Source organism: Crinia signifera, chromosome 3 (assembly GCF_055691185.1).
Source record: "Crinia signifera chromosome 3, ASM5569118v1, whole genome shotgun sequence".
Lineage (NCBI taxonomy): Eukaryota > Metazoa > Chordata > Amphibia > Anura > Myobatrachidae > Crinia > Crinia signifera.
Window position 1 is genome coordinate 191,571,663 of NC_139219.1, and position 15,565 is coordinate 191,587,227.

General features: G+C 42.7%; 1 protein-coding gene across 1 annotated transcript; it reads left to right on the forward strand.

Moving 5' to 3' along the window:
• Nucleotides 1-980: 980 nt before the first annotated feature.
• TENT5A (terminal nucleotidyltransferase 5A) lies at nucleotides 981-8,183 on the forward strand. Its single transcript, XM_083177146.1, has 2 exons — nucleotides 981-2,180; nucleotides 2,732-8,183. The coding sequence occupies exons 1-2, from the start codon at nucleotides 1,758-1,760 to the stop codon at nucleotides 3,509-3,511; spliced, it is 1,203 nt and encodes a 400-aa protein (XP_083033272.1). The 5' UTR covers nucleotides 981-1,757; the 3' UTR covers nucleotides 3,512-8,183.
• Nucleotides 8,184-15,565: the final 7,382 nt, after the last annotated feature.

Below are 15,565 nucleotides of genomic sequence, written 5' to 3' on the forward strand. Positions count from 1 at the left end.
AGTCTCCCGAAAATCGGGTCCTTCCTCCCGGCCCCCGGAAGGGTGGGCAACCCTCCCGGAATCAGGGGGACCCCCACTGAGCCCCCCAATCGCGGGTCTCAGGGGAGGGGGCGGAGCTAAAACGGCACAATCGTGACGTTTTAGCCCCGCCCCCTCCATGGATAACTGTTATTTCGGCTATTTGATGTAATGGGGGCGGGGCTTAATGACGTCACAGTTAAGCCCCGCCCCCAAAACGCGTAATGCAAGATTCCTCTCCGGGCTTCTCCCAAAGAGGATTTTTTGAAAGTCGGCAACCCTGATGTAATGCCCCCCCTCATCCCTGCTTAATGCTGCACTGTAGATCCACAAAAAATTGCTAGTGTGCGCAAGCACACATGGCCAATAAAGTTGATTCTATTCTATTAATAATCGCATATGTTAGTGCATATGCGATTAAAAACAATGCAAATGCCGGTGATGTGCGGCCGGGGTTATTAGAGAATCCCGCCCATAAACATGTAGACACGAGCTGCTCAGATTTATGGCATATGATGGGGACACCTGACACAGATTATGACATGGACAGTGACACCATTAACATAGAGAGACCATTACACACGAATATACAGCAAGTACAGCACATGCTGGGGCTCTGTGTGGGATTAGTGGCCCGTATAGTGCGCGCAGAGCGGGGACACGACACCATCCTTAATGTCACCGTGCAGTTACAGTTAAGTAAACATTTCTGCAGTGCAGGGAGGGAACATCACTCATTCACCGAGATTCTGCCTCCACCCCCGCTTCACCTGGATTGGCGGAGCGTCGGACGTCAGAAAAAATGCACATGCGTCATTGCATTTCGATTGGTCGCGTTCATGTCAATCATCTCTCTAGAAAGTCCGAGATCTTCCTGGAACATCGCCGCTAGTGGCTTAAGTTAACTAAGGGGGCTCTAGTAGTGTGGGGGGGCTCTAGTAGTGGGGGGTTGTTGCAGAGGGGGTACTACTAGTAGTGTGTCCTCTGGCTGCGCGGTCCTACTGCCCCCCCGCCCGCAGTGTGACTGACTGGTGTCCTGTGTAATTAATATAACTGTGTGGTCGCGTCCGTTGGACCCCGCAGCACCAGAGGGGCCAGGACTAAGCTCTAGCCTGTCTGCTGCTGCTCGGTAACCCACCCCGACCCCCAGCGCTCTCCCAGCTACACCCACCATCACAGGCAGGAAATGCGCTCCATTGGCGTCTGCAAAAAGACTTTCCCTATCACCAGGGGGTAATTCCACCTATGACGCAGGCGGCCAGGCCCGGCCTTCACTGGGGGATCCCCGGGGCAAACTGGGGTACCCCCGGCCGGGCGGAAAGACCTGTGTTAAAGTAGCCTCAGCTGTACATATACACGCCGCAGGCGGCAGCAGCCCGGCCGGGTGACGGGGAGAGAGCGCTGCCCGGGCAGATCGCTAGGCTAATGAGGGGGCGTGTCTGGGCGGGGCCCAGCGCCCCGTATATAATGTAGGTAGAGCATCACGCAGCAGAGGAAAGCTCCGGAGATAGCGCTGGTACTGTCACTGTGTCCTGCATCGGCTATAAGCAGCTGTCAGCGGAGCTGGGGATGCGGCGCGTCTGCGGCTCACCTCCGGGAAGAGTGCTGCTGTGCTGCCGCTAAGAGAGCGAGTGCGGGCTCGACTGTAGTGAGAGCGGCGACTGGGGGTGCGCTCCCGGCTCTCTGCGCTGCTGCTAGCGGATTAGTGCAGCAGCTCCCCTCGTCTCTGGCAACGCACCATGGCAGACGATGAGAACGCCGAAGGCGGCGGCAGCAGCAGCGATACCAGCCCGGGTTGCAATGTCCTGAGTTGGGAGCAAGTGCAGCGCCTGGACGCGATCCTCACTGAGACCATCCCCATCCACGGCCGCGGCAACTTCCCCACGCTGGAGATGAAGCCAGGGCAGATCGTGAAGGCGGTGCGGTGTCGGCTGGAGGAGAGGAACATCACCGTCCGGGATGTCCGACTGAACGGGTCGGCGGCAAGTCACGTCCTGCATGAGGACAGCGGGCTGGGCTACAAGGACCTGGACCTCATCTTCTGCGCAGACCTGCGGGGAGAGGCCGAGTTCCAGACGGTGAAGGAAGTGGTGCTGGACTGCCTGCTGGACTTCTTACCCGAAGGAGTTAACAAGGAGAAGATCAGCCCGCTCACCCTAAAGGTAAGTAGTAAGGTGCTGTGCCCATTAACCCGGGGCGTTTCACTTGCCAAATTGCACAGCACATCTCTGCCATGCACCCCTTTCACAGACCTACCAGGCTCTGTCATGCACCCCCCCCCCCCCCCCCCCCCCCTCAGACCTGCCAGACCGTACATACTGTGTACAAGTAAGAGGGGAGGGGGTGCGAGGCATCTTTGCCATACACCCTCCTCACAGACCTGCCAGGCTCTGTCATGCACCCTCCATACACAGTAACAGTATGTACAGTCTGGCAGGGGGGGGGGGGGGGGGTCATCTCTGCCCTGAACTCTCCTCACAGACTTGCAAAGCTCTAGGGGCCATTAGAGGTCTGTTGTAGCTAATACACTTGTGTTCTTGGCTTTCTCTCAAAATGTAGCTTCTAAGCTTCCTCTGATCCTCCATGACTGTATGGCAGCTTACAGCAGCCTGTCTGGTTCTGTTTTTATATGATAGCTGGGGTTTTAGAAACCAATGAGGTTGGGAACTTGTTGCCATGCTCATGTGACTGACTGGTTTCTTTCCCATTGCAGGAAGCCTATGTGCAGAAAATGGTGAAGGTGTGCAATGATAACGATCGCTGGAGTCTGATTTCACTATCAAATAACCATGGCAAAAACGTGGAACTTAAATTTGTGGATTTTTTGAGGCGGCAGTTTGAATTCAGTGTTGATTCCTTTCAGATTAAACTGGATTCTCTATTACTGTTTTACGAGTGCTCAGAGAACCCAATGACTGAAACTTTCCACCCCACCATTATTGGTGAGAGTGTGTATGGGGATTTCCAAGAAGCCTTTGACCATCTTTGTAACAAGACCATTGCCACCAGGAACCCTGAGGAGATCCGTGGAGGTGGCCTTCTAAAGTACTGCAACCTTTTGGTAAGAGGCTTCAGGGCAGCCTCAGAATCAGAAATGAAGTCGCTGCAGAGGTACATGTGTTCTAGGTTTTTCATTGACTTTTCAGACATTGGAGAACAGCAAAGAAAGCTGGAATCCTACTTGCAGAACCACTTTGTTGGTTTAGAAGATCGCAAGTATGATTATCTGATGACTCTACACGGTGTGGTCAATGAAAGTACAGTATGTCTCATGGGACATGAAAGAAGGCAGACTCTGAGCCTTATCACCATGCTAGCCATTCGCGTACTAGCCGAACAAAACATTATTCCCAACGTGGCTAATGTAACTTGCTACTATCAGCCTGCCCCATATGTAGCAGATGCCAACTTTAGCAATTATTATATTGCCCAGGTACAACCTGTCTTTACATGCCAGCAACATACATACTCCACTTGGTTACCCTGTAATTAAGATTGACAGCGATTTTCTGTGAGTAAAGCGTTCCCTAAACATAAAAATGGGAATACCCAGTTATATAATAAGGTGTGCTCCTTTATTTTTATTTTTTTTTATTATTTTTTTTTTTTTTAAATTCCAAATGATCTGCTCCTGGTTTCAATCTTTGAAGCTTGTAATTCCTATAGAATTCAAGAGAGCATGATCAAAATAAGCGCCTAATTAATTGGGTTCAATCCCAGAGCACAAATCAGCCTGTCATTTAAAGCTAACATAACATTCTGCATTTTGCAGAAAAGGAATGCTTAATGTAAGTACAGGCTAGCAGCTCCTGCTCACTTTACATTTAAATAGGAAGAAGTTGGCTAGTCAAATGGATTTTTGCAAAAGGGATGTTTTCCTCTTAAAATTCCTAATATATGTAGCAATGTGTGAAGGAAAATACATTGGATTGAGAATTTGAATTTTAAGAATGATCTTCAGTCGGTTAGAATGTATAACCAGCCTGCTTGCAAAGAAAGCTTTTCTAGACCTGACAATGCTAGTGAACCACAGTAGGGGTGGTACAGGGCTAATAATCAGGAGGGCTCATTCACACGGGCTTAGAAAGTTGTTAAACACGTCTGGAAAACTAGTGCACTTTAGTGATGCATTGTTAAAGTTTCTTTTCACGTGCTGAACTTTTTACTAATCCAATCTGTACTGATAATGTGCATAGAAAGTAACTTGTGCTCTGTTCTAAACCTTTTACAGTGCAAGAATGGTAATGGCACCATTGACTTGGTGTCCTACTTCAATGCACTCTTCATGCATTTTATTAACGTATGAAAATAACAGTAAAGCGGAGGATATGTGAATGAGCCCTAAATCTTCTGAAATATAATACGATTATTTTCAGTTTTGCATGAATCGTCAGTTTACAAATGTGACAACGCTTAGGGTTAGTAGCAAACGTAATGCTTGTGGACCAAAGATTTCTTGAATACCCAAAATGAAAGAGGAGGATAAACTATTGCATACTACTTTATTTACTGTATCAAAGTGCCTGTGTCCTTCAGAAAATTAAGAGAACTTATCTTTGTGATTAAATCGCACATTTTTCTTTTCTTCAGGGATTCTAGCTAAATCAAAACAAAAAATAAATAAATACTCAACTTGTGATGAATAGCGCAGTAAATGCCATATTTTTAATTGGCAAGAACTTGTATACAGTTTATTTGTGAAATGTTTGCTTATTGAATGTGTGTGTTTCCACATACACAGATTTATTGGAATAGGATTTAAGTCAATGTAGCACTTAGATTGTTTATCTAAAGAACTATGTGTTGGACAGTTTGCAATAGGATTCAAAGTGTAATGGCTTTGCAAAGAGGTTTCAGCTTGTACCTGGAAAGTTTGTGAAATAAACACTTCTAGGCAACTTATTTTTTATTTTATTTTTTCCTCCCTTTGTTTCCCTTTTTAAGAACCTAAAACACAAAGATTAGTTAGTTTATCATATCTATCAATCAGATATAATGACATTTACGCATGTAATACGTTTTTTTTTTTTATTTTAGAAATTATAATATATGTGAGCACATTGAAGTTTAAACACCATATATTTGAAATTGTCTTTTGAAATCCATTTACACCAAACAGAATTTTAGTGGATCTGAAGACTTATGTTTTCAATGAATGCATGTTGGCATAGTAGGACCACTAGAGCTATTTAATGTGAAATGAAGCTGAATTGCACGGTTACTTTAGTTCAGTATTTTTCTTTTTACTTAAATTTTGCTAGGTTTCAATTTAGATATTTTGGGTTTTAAACAATTGTACTGTAACTTTATTTAAGAAACAAATTGAAATCTATTTTTGTTTTCGCATCCTGTTAAGTCCGAATTAAACACTTGGTTTAAAAAAAAAAAAATTCCTTTAAATTTCCCTATATTTGTAGAATCTGGCAGACACTGCATCTATTGGTGCCATTGGTGTTTACTTGGTATAACATTACTCGTCATCTCAGTATAGTCTAGTGGGGGCAGTAGACCTTAGACAAGTCATATAGTATAGTCCTCACAACATGATAAAGTAACATGCCCTTTTACTTTTATTTTTTATATATATAATTTTTTTTATTTATATTTTTAAACATCTTGTCCTTTTGATGTCAGTCTGTTCCATAGATCTGATGTGTAGAAACCTGACTGAAATATAAAATGTTTTGTTTAATTTATTGTTTCACAGCTTCTGGTGCTGCTTACTCGTTTTGTCACATTTAGAACTATGCAGACACAAACCCTTTTCTCCAGATGCAGGATTTTTTTTTGCTAGTGTCTTCATTATAAATCATTGTGGGAATATAGTAATATATGGAAGCTAGTTGCCCTAATGTTGGTATATTTGCAGAAGTAAAAAAGACTGAACTCGTCCTACCAGTGCCCTTTACTTTCCAACAGCACAGCAGTGACCCTATCAAACTATACTGTAGGTTGCATGTTACTGGATGAGTTTAATCTTGCGAAAATTGTAGTGCCAAATATCCACACACTACTTTCCAGTAGTTCTCATTGCACAGACTGACTATACAAATCTTATTTCAGGACACCAGTGACCACTGCATGTAAATTTAGTAGTGGTAGTTAAAGGGTTAAGGTTAGCTTTGGCTCCTAAGGCTGCTTTTGAGGCCAGTTTCTTAGATTAGAATCCTGCCCTCCTTCAGTAACTCCTGGAAATTGCTAGATTGAGTGTCTATACTTTTCTACATACAGTCATAAAAGGCTGTTTTTAGCAGGAATCTGACTTGTTTACTGTAGCACCATTCCTGCGAATTTAGCAGGATCTGTTAAAGCTATTGCACTGCCACTCTCTGTTTACACGGAAATTTCTGGCCTTTTCTGTGACTGCTCCTGTCTTGTGTTCAGTCAATGAAGAGACTTCCTTGATTAATAGCGTAGAGAAAAGTACGATCCCCAGGTCTCATTGCTCCAGACAGTAAATCAGAATTGAGATGTGCTTGTCTAAATCCGAACAGTATCCATAGATATATTCACAGGGCTTATGAGATGAATAGAAGGGGATGGCTGGGGAAATAGGATCAGCTGGTGATGGGGTATAGCTATTCTTACCACAACTATTTGCGTTGCACAAATAATTCATCTCTTAGTTAAAGGTGTTGAAACACAGTTCTGCCACGAATACCACCTACTGACAATATAAAGCTACTTCATAAGATCTGTTTCTGTGAAGCTCATTTATTATAAAGTGTATTTCCTTGAGACTTCACTTTCCTGTGGTGTGTTTTTTTTTTTTCTTTCTAGAAAACTGGCTGCAGCCAAACAGTCATGTCACAGCTGTACCTTTTTTATACACAATTTAGTTTCAGCAAAGTTTATTCATAATGGTTACAAATACATTTGTATGCAGTATTCTGTTCAGCCATTTCTTGCAGTGATCCTGGAAATGACTCATCTGTCATCCAGCATATTGGAACTGAGAATTTGCTGGAGAGACAGAGCCTCCCTTTGAAATACATGACTCCTTAAACACCAGCCACTGGGCAGCTTGTATGGTGGATGGATTTTATTGCTAATCTATGTTGAGATAAACCTACTAATACAAATGTGATGAAACATCAGAACTCTTTCAAGCCAAACTGTTGTATGTTGTTGCACAAAAATGCATTGGGTGTCGTGTCTAATGGGGGAGGGGGGCAGTGTTGAATTTGTACTTTTCTTAATATTTTGCTTTATACACTGATGCTTTTCCATTACATACATCTATTTTATTCAGATTTTGAAATGATTCATGTAAAATGCTTTGTACATGACTTGTATTATGTTGTTGGTGAATTTGCCAATTAAAAAAAAAAAAACAGAAAAAAACAATGGAGAGAATTAAAACCTAAACATATTTTTCTTTGAATATTTCATTGTAAACTTAAATATGTTCGAGCTAATTCTGCAAAACTGGACATACACACACACACACACACACATACACACACACACGTGACTATCTGCAAAATGGGGACAAACCTACGCTTGTATATGAATCTGGGTGCACACTGTCTGTTAAATTGGCTGCTAAATAGAATAGCCAATATATATTGTTGGTTCATCAGTGGGTGTGCACCTTTTTATATGTCTGTGAATGATTATGCTTAGACATTGAGTCTGTCCTGCAGATATCTTGACATATTGTGCTCTGTGTGGGAAGACCGCTGCATAGGCTGCTGGTGACTGACATCATAACTGGGCGGGTCCACAAAAAATGTCCACCCAGTTGAGACGTCAGGCACAACCGAATTTGCAGATGGTTGGGAAGTGTATTGCACTTACCAACCATCAGGTTGATGGATGTCTTATCGGTCAGCTTAGTGTGTACCCAGCATTAGATAAAAACTGGAAATGATCTACACATGCTGCCTGTAGAATAATGACAACTTTTTCAGAAGTCTGTGCTCATTATGCTCTCAAGCTTTCTGCAGCATGCCTCCCTATTGCTAATCTGCTCTTTGCTTTGGAATACATTAATGACCAAGTTTAGAAACAGGGAGGAGTCACCTCTTCTCCACTTTCCTCCACACACACATAAAAAAAAACAAAAAAAACGGTTGTACATTCTTGAGGGAAAGGATTGTGAATTTTGTTTACAGCATCCAATATTTGGATTTGTTTTGTAAATAAAAGTATTTTTTTTTCTATTGGTTTGCGTAGTATGTCTTTGGTTGTGTATATATATTCTGGATGAGTAGAAATGACTGATTTAGAGACTGGTCTGGCTTATCAGCTTCCTAGTGGGAGCTAAAAAAAAAAAAAAAAAAAATTTCTAATTCCTTTTTTTCTTTTTCCCAGCCAAATGTGTTCAGTCAGCTAGGAAAGGGCCTAGTGGAAATATGCCAACATTACTTGGCTTTTTACCCACATAGCAACGTTGATAACATTAAAACAACACCACTATATTCTTGATTTGTTCATTCCAAATTCTTGAATATGTGAATTGGGGGTGATGCAGGGGGTTATAAAAAAAAAAATTGACACTTTTTATTCCTTTTTTTTTATTTGATAGAAACTGATTTCTGATATTATACAAAACATAGTAAATGCTACAGGCTGTCAGATGATCAAACAGTGAAAAACATTACACTACTAAGAATTTGTTTTCACAGCACCTCTAGTACAAAAGTTTTTCTTATTGGGAAATATTATTCAGTGGCGTAACTACTGTAAGGCAGCTCTAGAAAACGCTTGGGGGAGCAAGCAGCAGGGTCTGTGTGGGTGCCGGCACCCGCTCGACGCACTGACATGCTGCTGCCTGCCACTGCCCTCTGGCTGAGCACTGGAGGCGATTCAGCCGCAGCACGGGTGGGGCCATGGCAAAGATGACAAATTCCCCCACTGATTTAATTGACTGTACACAGAGCCGGCTATTGGCTACTGTGTACAGGATGGGCGTGCTGGGGCGGCCTGGGATGCGTCAGAGCCAAGGGAAGCAGCAATGTATGCTGATCTCTCTTCCTTTCTCCTGCTTCAGCTCCGTTAAGCATGTGACGTCATCACGTTACACGCTGGGGAAACATGCTGGAGGGGGGGTGCCACAAACTTTTTGGCAGGGGGAAGCAAAATTTATAGTTACGCCACTGATTATTATTATTTTTTTAATTGCTTGTCTTAGATTCAGTTATGAGGTAAGGAGCAGGATTTACTTCTATTTGGGGATGCCAACGGTTGTTTTCCTGACATTGGAATCCTGACTGTCAGGAGCCCAACAGGGGGCAAGTGCATTTAAGCCCCATGCGGTCTCGGTGACTAGCTGTGCTCGCAACCTGATTTATTCTCCCTCTATGGGGGTTGTGGACCCCCATGAGGAAAAATAGCCCATGTAAGTTGAGAAATGACCGTCGGAATCCAGACTGTTGGTGAGTCATCCAGCACCCCTTCTATTTATCCAAATATTTTATGATTAAAAGCCACCAGCACTGGTTTTGCTATAACGGTTTTGCTATAACAATTACCATAAATAATTTGAATTAGTCCTGAAACACCAACCAGGGCACAAGTGCCCTAAGGCACCAGAGGATGCCACAATACCCATGTATGTACAGGTAACAGTAGATATTGTTAATGACCCACGGGAGCGCCCACAGTAGACTATACAAACAATATATGGTTATTATTAATATGTTAACGATATATTGTCTGGTGTGTATGGGGATTTAGGTTAGATTTTGAATAATAAAATCTTAGTTTTTTTTTTTTTAGCTCTTGTTAAATATGAAGAAAATCAATACTAGGGAACTCCTCTTTATTTTTCTTGGACCCTCCGCTCTCACGTGTGATATTCAACTATAAAGTGTGCATACCGTCGATGCCCATTATTTCTGCTCTCCTCCTCCTGATGTGGTAATTGTAAATTGTGGCTTTTCAAACCTTTTTCTTTTCAGCCCTAATACTTAACACTGGTTTAACCCCTTGCAGAGCAAAGCCTGGTGCCTTTGAGCATGACAAACGCAATAAATGACTGGTACCCAGAGAGGGTTAACATTTGCACATAAAGTAATGGACAATATGCTATGACAGCAATTAGAAAAAAGCATTGAATCTGCCATTTTTGTGTCCATATAAACTTCTGTTAAAAAAAAAAAAAATGTTACAAAGGCAAATCTTTGATTAAGTGTGCATCCAGGCTGTGAAGAAAGAGAATTTTGCAGTATGTCCTTTCTTGACTTAGCCTTACACTAATCCGAAGTACTGTATTGCACACAGCCTCTCATTGATATCTCAGCAACTGCATGTCTGTTCCCTGCGGCAAGACCGGATACGATACATAATATGCAGTCTTTTTAGCATTCGTTGTATCGTATGCGACCCCAGCAAGTGCTGCGGTATCCGATAACTCTTGCGAGCAGTACTTGCAATCTCCAGATCTGATGCACATCAGATCAGAATCTGAGGTTAGTCGCTTACAATTTGGGCACTTTTCACCCAATTTCTCAGCCTGATACCTCAGAATTTGGTGCTTTAGTGCTTGTAGGTAGACAGCAACTGGAATTTTGTATTACAAGTAAAATCAACAGTTGTGTTTGGTTCAGTGTATCAACCATGTTATTACACATATAGTAGGCATCAAGAAGAAATGACAACTTAACCTACATAAAATATTATTCATTACATCATCAATGACTAGTGTTATGATAAATATATTTTATTGTGCTTTTTGCAATTTGTTAGGCCTATAAAAACTGGTGTAACTTGTTTTGTTGGGTTTGTCAGAGACAAGTATCTAGAACATAACAAATTAAAGCATTAGTAATTAAACTTTATCACTAAATACTTCACTACTGATATTAATAACATTTATCTACACATCAAAGAAGAAACTTGTGTATCAACTTTGTAAATATTTTGTTGACTAGGCGGATGCTTGTGAGATATGTTACCTACAATTTAAAATTAATTGCTTATAAAGGTTCTTAAACATTACATTAAATTTAGGTAACTATAATAAATTATGGGTATTTTAACTATTTCTATATCTGCAAAATACACAAATCTGTTCATAATTCAATCAAACTTTTTTCTAGTGGGTAATTAAGGGGGGTATTCAATCCTGGATTGCGGCTGTTGATTCCTCCCGACAGCCGTGATCCAGGACCGTTTATGTTTTTTTCCGACAGCAAATCAGCACGCGAGATATGCTGATATGCAAATAGTGGACGTGTCCACGTAAACGGCTGTGGGTTGTCGATCTGCAGCCGTTGTGAACAGGCCCGACAGCTTCTGAAGTTGGCCGTGATCCCTCTTCAATGTTGTCGGTAAAGACAGCATTGAATAGTGACCCACCGCTATCTCCCCCATCGGGAATAGCGGAAGAGCATTGAATACCCACCTAAATCTGCTAATTGGATGCTTACAAACTTATAAGTTGTGTAAAGTCTAGGTAGGTGTTTTTATTAAAAGCCAATGATGGCCCATATTTGGTGAGTTGCTTGCTATGTAGCTAGCTGGTAATTTCTGGCTACATGCAGAGGTTCCCAAACGTGGTCCTCAAGGCACCCCAACGGTCCAGGTTGAAAATATATCCATGCTTGGCCACATGTGACTTAATACATTTGATCAATTTGATTAAACCATCTGTGCTGAGCCATGGATAGACTTAAAACCTTAACTGCTGGGGTGCCATTTGGGATATAGGCTATTTATAAAAAAATACAGCATTGTATTCAAGAGTAGTTCTATTCGCCTTGTGCTCTCACACCTTATGCCCACGGCAAACAAACCTGCTAGGTCTGAATTAGATGCTGGCAATCTATTACAACATACATGTTCGTTATACTGTGGTATATTTAAAAAAAATATTACCTAAAAGCCTATATGTTTTTTTAAGTGATATTTTAATATAAATCAATGTGGTAAGCTATAAAAAGCTGTTTCATTATTACACTTTGTTTCTTTAGAATGTTATTGAGAATTGTTAATTCGTTAGATTTTTCCACAGTGTTGCAGGCTACCATTGCAATCATCATCACATGGAACATGATTTTCACTGTCACATCCTCTCCCTCCTTCCTATACATCAGGGGTGGGGAACCTTTTTTGTGTCAAGGGCCGTTTGTATGGGGGGAAAAATCCTTCGGGAGCCATATGTAAAAATTTCTCTTACAAATTGTCCTGCTGCAGCCGTCCCATGCTCCAGCGGCTGCCGCTGAATAGGACTGACAGTCTCCGGCTGCTGTTGATTAAGAGGAATCTCGCAAGAACTACCGACCTCTCGCGAGAATTCCCCAGTGCTTGACTCCCGGAAAAGCCGGGGGGGGGGTGGGGGGGGTGGGGGGGTCGCATACGGCCCCCGGGCCTGAGGTTCCCCACCCCTGCTATACATGAATAGCTGAGAGCTTCTGTCTGTATAGCATTTTTTGTGGCAGCCAGACAATGGCCTATATGCAAAAGTGTGAGATTTTCAAAATGCTTGAATTCAAAGATAGACAAAATATTGCAATCAAGTGTAAAATGCGCACAAACCTCCCATGCATTTAAGGTGAAAACAGTAAAGCAAATTACATCAGGCATTTAATTTGCAGACTATAGCGCTAAGAGATGCACATGAAGAAACACAGGAAAGATTATAAAACAATACTGTCCTTTTAATTAGGAACTACAAGACCCATTAAGCAATTCCAGAATAATCCAGTACCAAGATTCTGAAAAGACAAACACCCCTTTCATGGAAGTGGGAGATCAAAATAACAGGCAATAGTGCAGATTATTTCAAAGAAAAATAGAGGCATTTAATAAAATGCACTCACAAAGATAGACACTTAAAACAGCATAAATACATGAACCCAGGGCAAAGCCGCTCACACGTCCAATTGTCCAGGGATGGAAAAGGTCACTGTAGATCCGGATTAGCAGGAAACCTCCTGGTGCATTGGGGTGACAGTGGATGGGTGTTGGAAAATAAGCAAAGCCACGCCTAATGCATTTCGGATCCCATTGATCCTTCCACTTTAGAGGGATCAAGGGGATCCGAAATGCATTAAGCGTGGCTCCGCTTAATACTAAGGACAAGTCGGCCCCGATTTCCCCTGAGCTCTCCTGGGAGAGCTCACCAAAATTTCAATTCTCCCCGCACTGTATCGGATGCAATGTGCTGCTTATGGCTGCACATAAGATCCGACAGAATCTGGTGAAATCTGGCCTAAATTGTGTATTGTAAGGGGCCTACAGACATAGGGGAAATGTAATAGCCTGTGATATGCAAGCATAAACACAATTCTGGTGGGTCTTTTAAGCTATGGCTGAATTTTGAGAACCAAACGGCAGACACACCAGAATTGCACCAATGCCTGCATCTCAGAGGCTTTTGCATTTCTTCTCCTGCAGGGTCATTTATCAAGCTATTCAACTTCCCAAATCTTGTAAAAGTTTTCACTCCATTATTTGCTGTATTATCTGCCTTAGTCATATTTGCCTACGTTTGAAATCTAAATTGGGGGGGAGATATGTCAATCGCACAGAATAGTAGGAATTAATTTTTGTGTTTTAGGACCCTCCTCAATGCTCATGTGTTTTTATTTTATATAAAACAGGTGAGGGTGTGCTACCATAGGCATTGGGATTACATGAATAGAACAGACAGAAAGAATGCCTTTTGCTGGTGCACCAAAGATTAAAGTGAGACTCCTAATACATAACGTTTATTTCATTTGTATAAAATATAGTTAGCGAAATAAAACCACACATACAAAAATGACAACATTTAATAAAAAAGGGGAAGATGTTTCCCTTGACTCAGTGTGACCCCAATTCTCCTCTACCCTGTATGTAAATGTGTTTCTTGCACGGTATGCAACCACAAGAGAGTAAATGCTCTTGGTGAGACAGAGGATCTGTGATGCACAGTAAGATGTCTTTATGATTAGATACATGTAAGTGCTCGATTTATGTCAATAACAGGGACCGGCTCGTGAGGTTCAGGTTAGTGTATGCATCCAGACTGGACAGTTCCGTCTGGTGCAGCTAACAGCCCCTGAGACTGCTCCGTCTCCTATGTACTGAGCGTCGGTGAACTGTATCAGAGGTGTGCAGGCGTGCACTTGCCTCGTTCACCCACCTAGCTCAGATGACGCTGAGTCTGGCGCCAGACTCGCGTCTTGGTCACGGAGGTAACCAGTGACCTGGGTTGCGCAGCGGTACAGGTAAATTTCAATACATTGTAAATGGGGAGGGGGAGAGGGGATTTAGAACACACTGAGGGCCTTATTCTGGTTGGAGCGGCCGGGCCGTATGCGTACGTCCCGGGATTTTTTATGATCTGCGCATGCGTACATTGGCTAATGCGCAGGCGCGAACACTCCACAACGCTTACGGCCGGGTCTCTACGTGCGAAAAAACCTATACGCGAGTGTACGGGCAATGGGGGCGGCATAGGGGCGTGATGAGGGGAGCGGCCGAAATAATGAGGGAAAATGGGCGTAAATATGGGCGTACACGGGGGTGTGCACCAAAAATGAGCGGTGCTACTACCGCACGATCGACTAAAGCACCGTTCATTTCGGACACAAAACAGGCGGCCGCCAACCGACATCTCAAACCACCCCTACAGATACCGCATGCCAGCGTGCGCCTGGGTTAGCTAATTTACGCGGATTACTACCAAACACATACACCTGAATGTAATAACCAATGCTGCAGTCTATTAAGTCCAAACCATGATTTCACTACCTGCAAGCCACACACAGCACTCTAACACATTGGAAGCTTATCTTTCTATACTTCTCTACATTTAAAGGTTTGTTTAATTTAAGGTAAGAATCTTTTTAAGACCTGCTTATATATGCTAAGGTAGGTATTTGTTAAACAGTTATACACATTCACTACGTGCTTTCATAGACTTTACACAGTAGCACACTCAATCTACACAAGTCGACATGTGTCAACGTGTTCACTCTAATACAAACATAGGTTTTGTATTTATGATACAATAACATAAACCACATCTAACACCTACAAAGGATGTTTCAGCAATGTTTTAAGCCCATGCCCACTATTTTGCACATTAATTAATTCAATCAATTAATTAATTTTCATAATTATAGTTGAAAGGCACGATTTGCAGGTCCATATATATGAAGGGTATGTCAGCGTACACGGACGTACGCTCACTCTCACGAGCGGTGACATAAGCTGACTTTTCTATTGAAAACAATAGGGACCCGTCCGTGCAAGCTGGCGTACGCTCAGATAGCCGTAAGAAGCCGGTGGGAAGACGGCCGAGAGACGTCCGTAAACGGTGGTGTACGCTCAATTGTACGCCAGTTGTCGGAGTGTAAGGGCTGGCCCGTCCGTGTACGTTGGCGTACGCTCAATTGTATGCCACTCCCCTTTGCCGATGTTTCTGGCCGTACGAATGCGGCTGAGTTGTGGGTGGACCTAACCCCAACGGCCGCGTACGGATAGCGTACGTTAATAGCGAACGTACGCACGTTTGGCCGCTACGATCAGAATAAGCTCCTGAGTGTGTTAATCAGTCGGTCAGCGTACGCTTCGCTTAGAACGCTTCCTCAGGACCTGAGGAAGCGTTCTA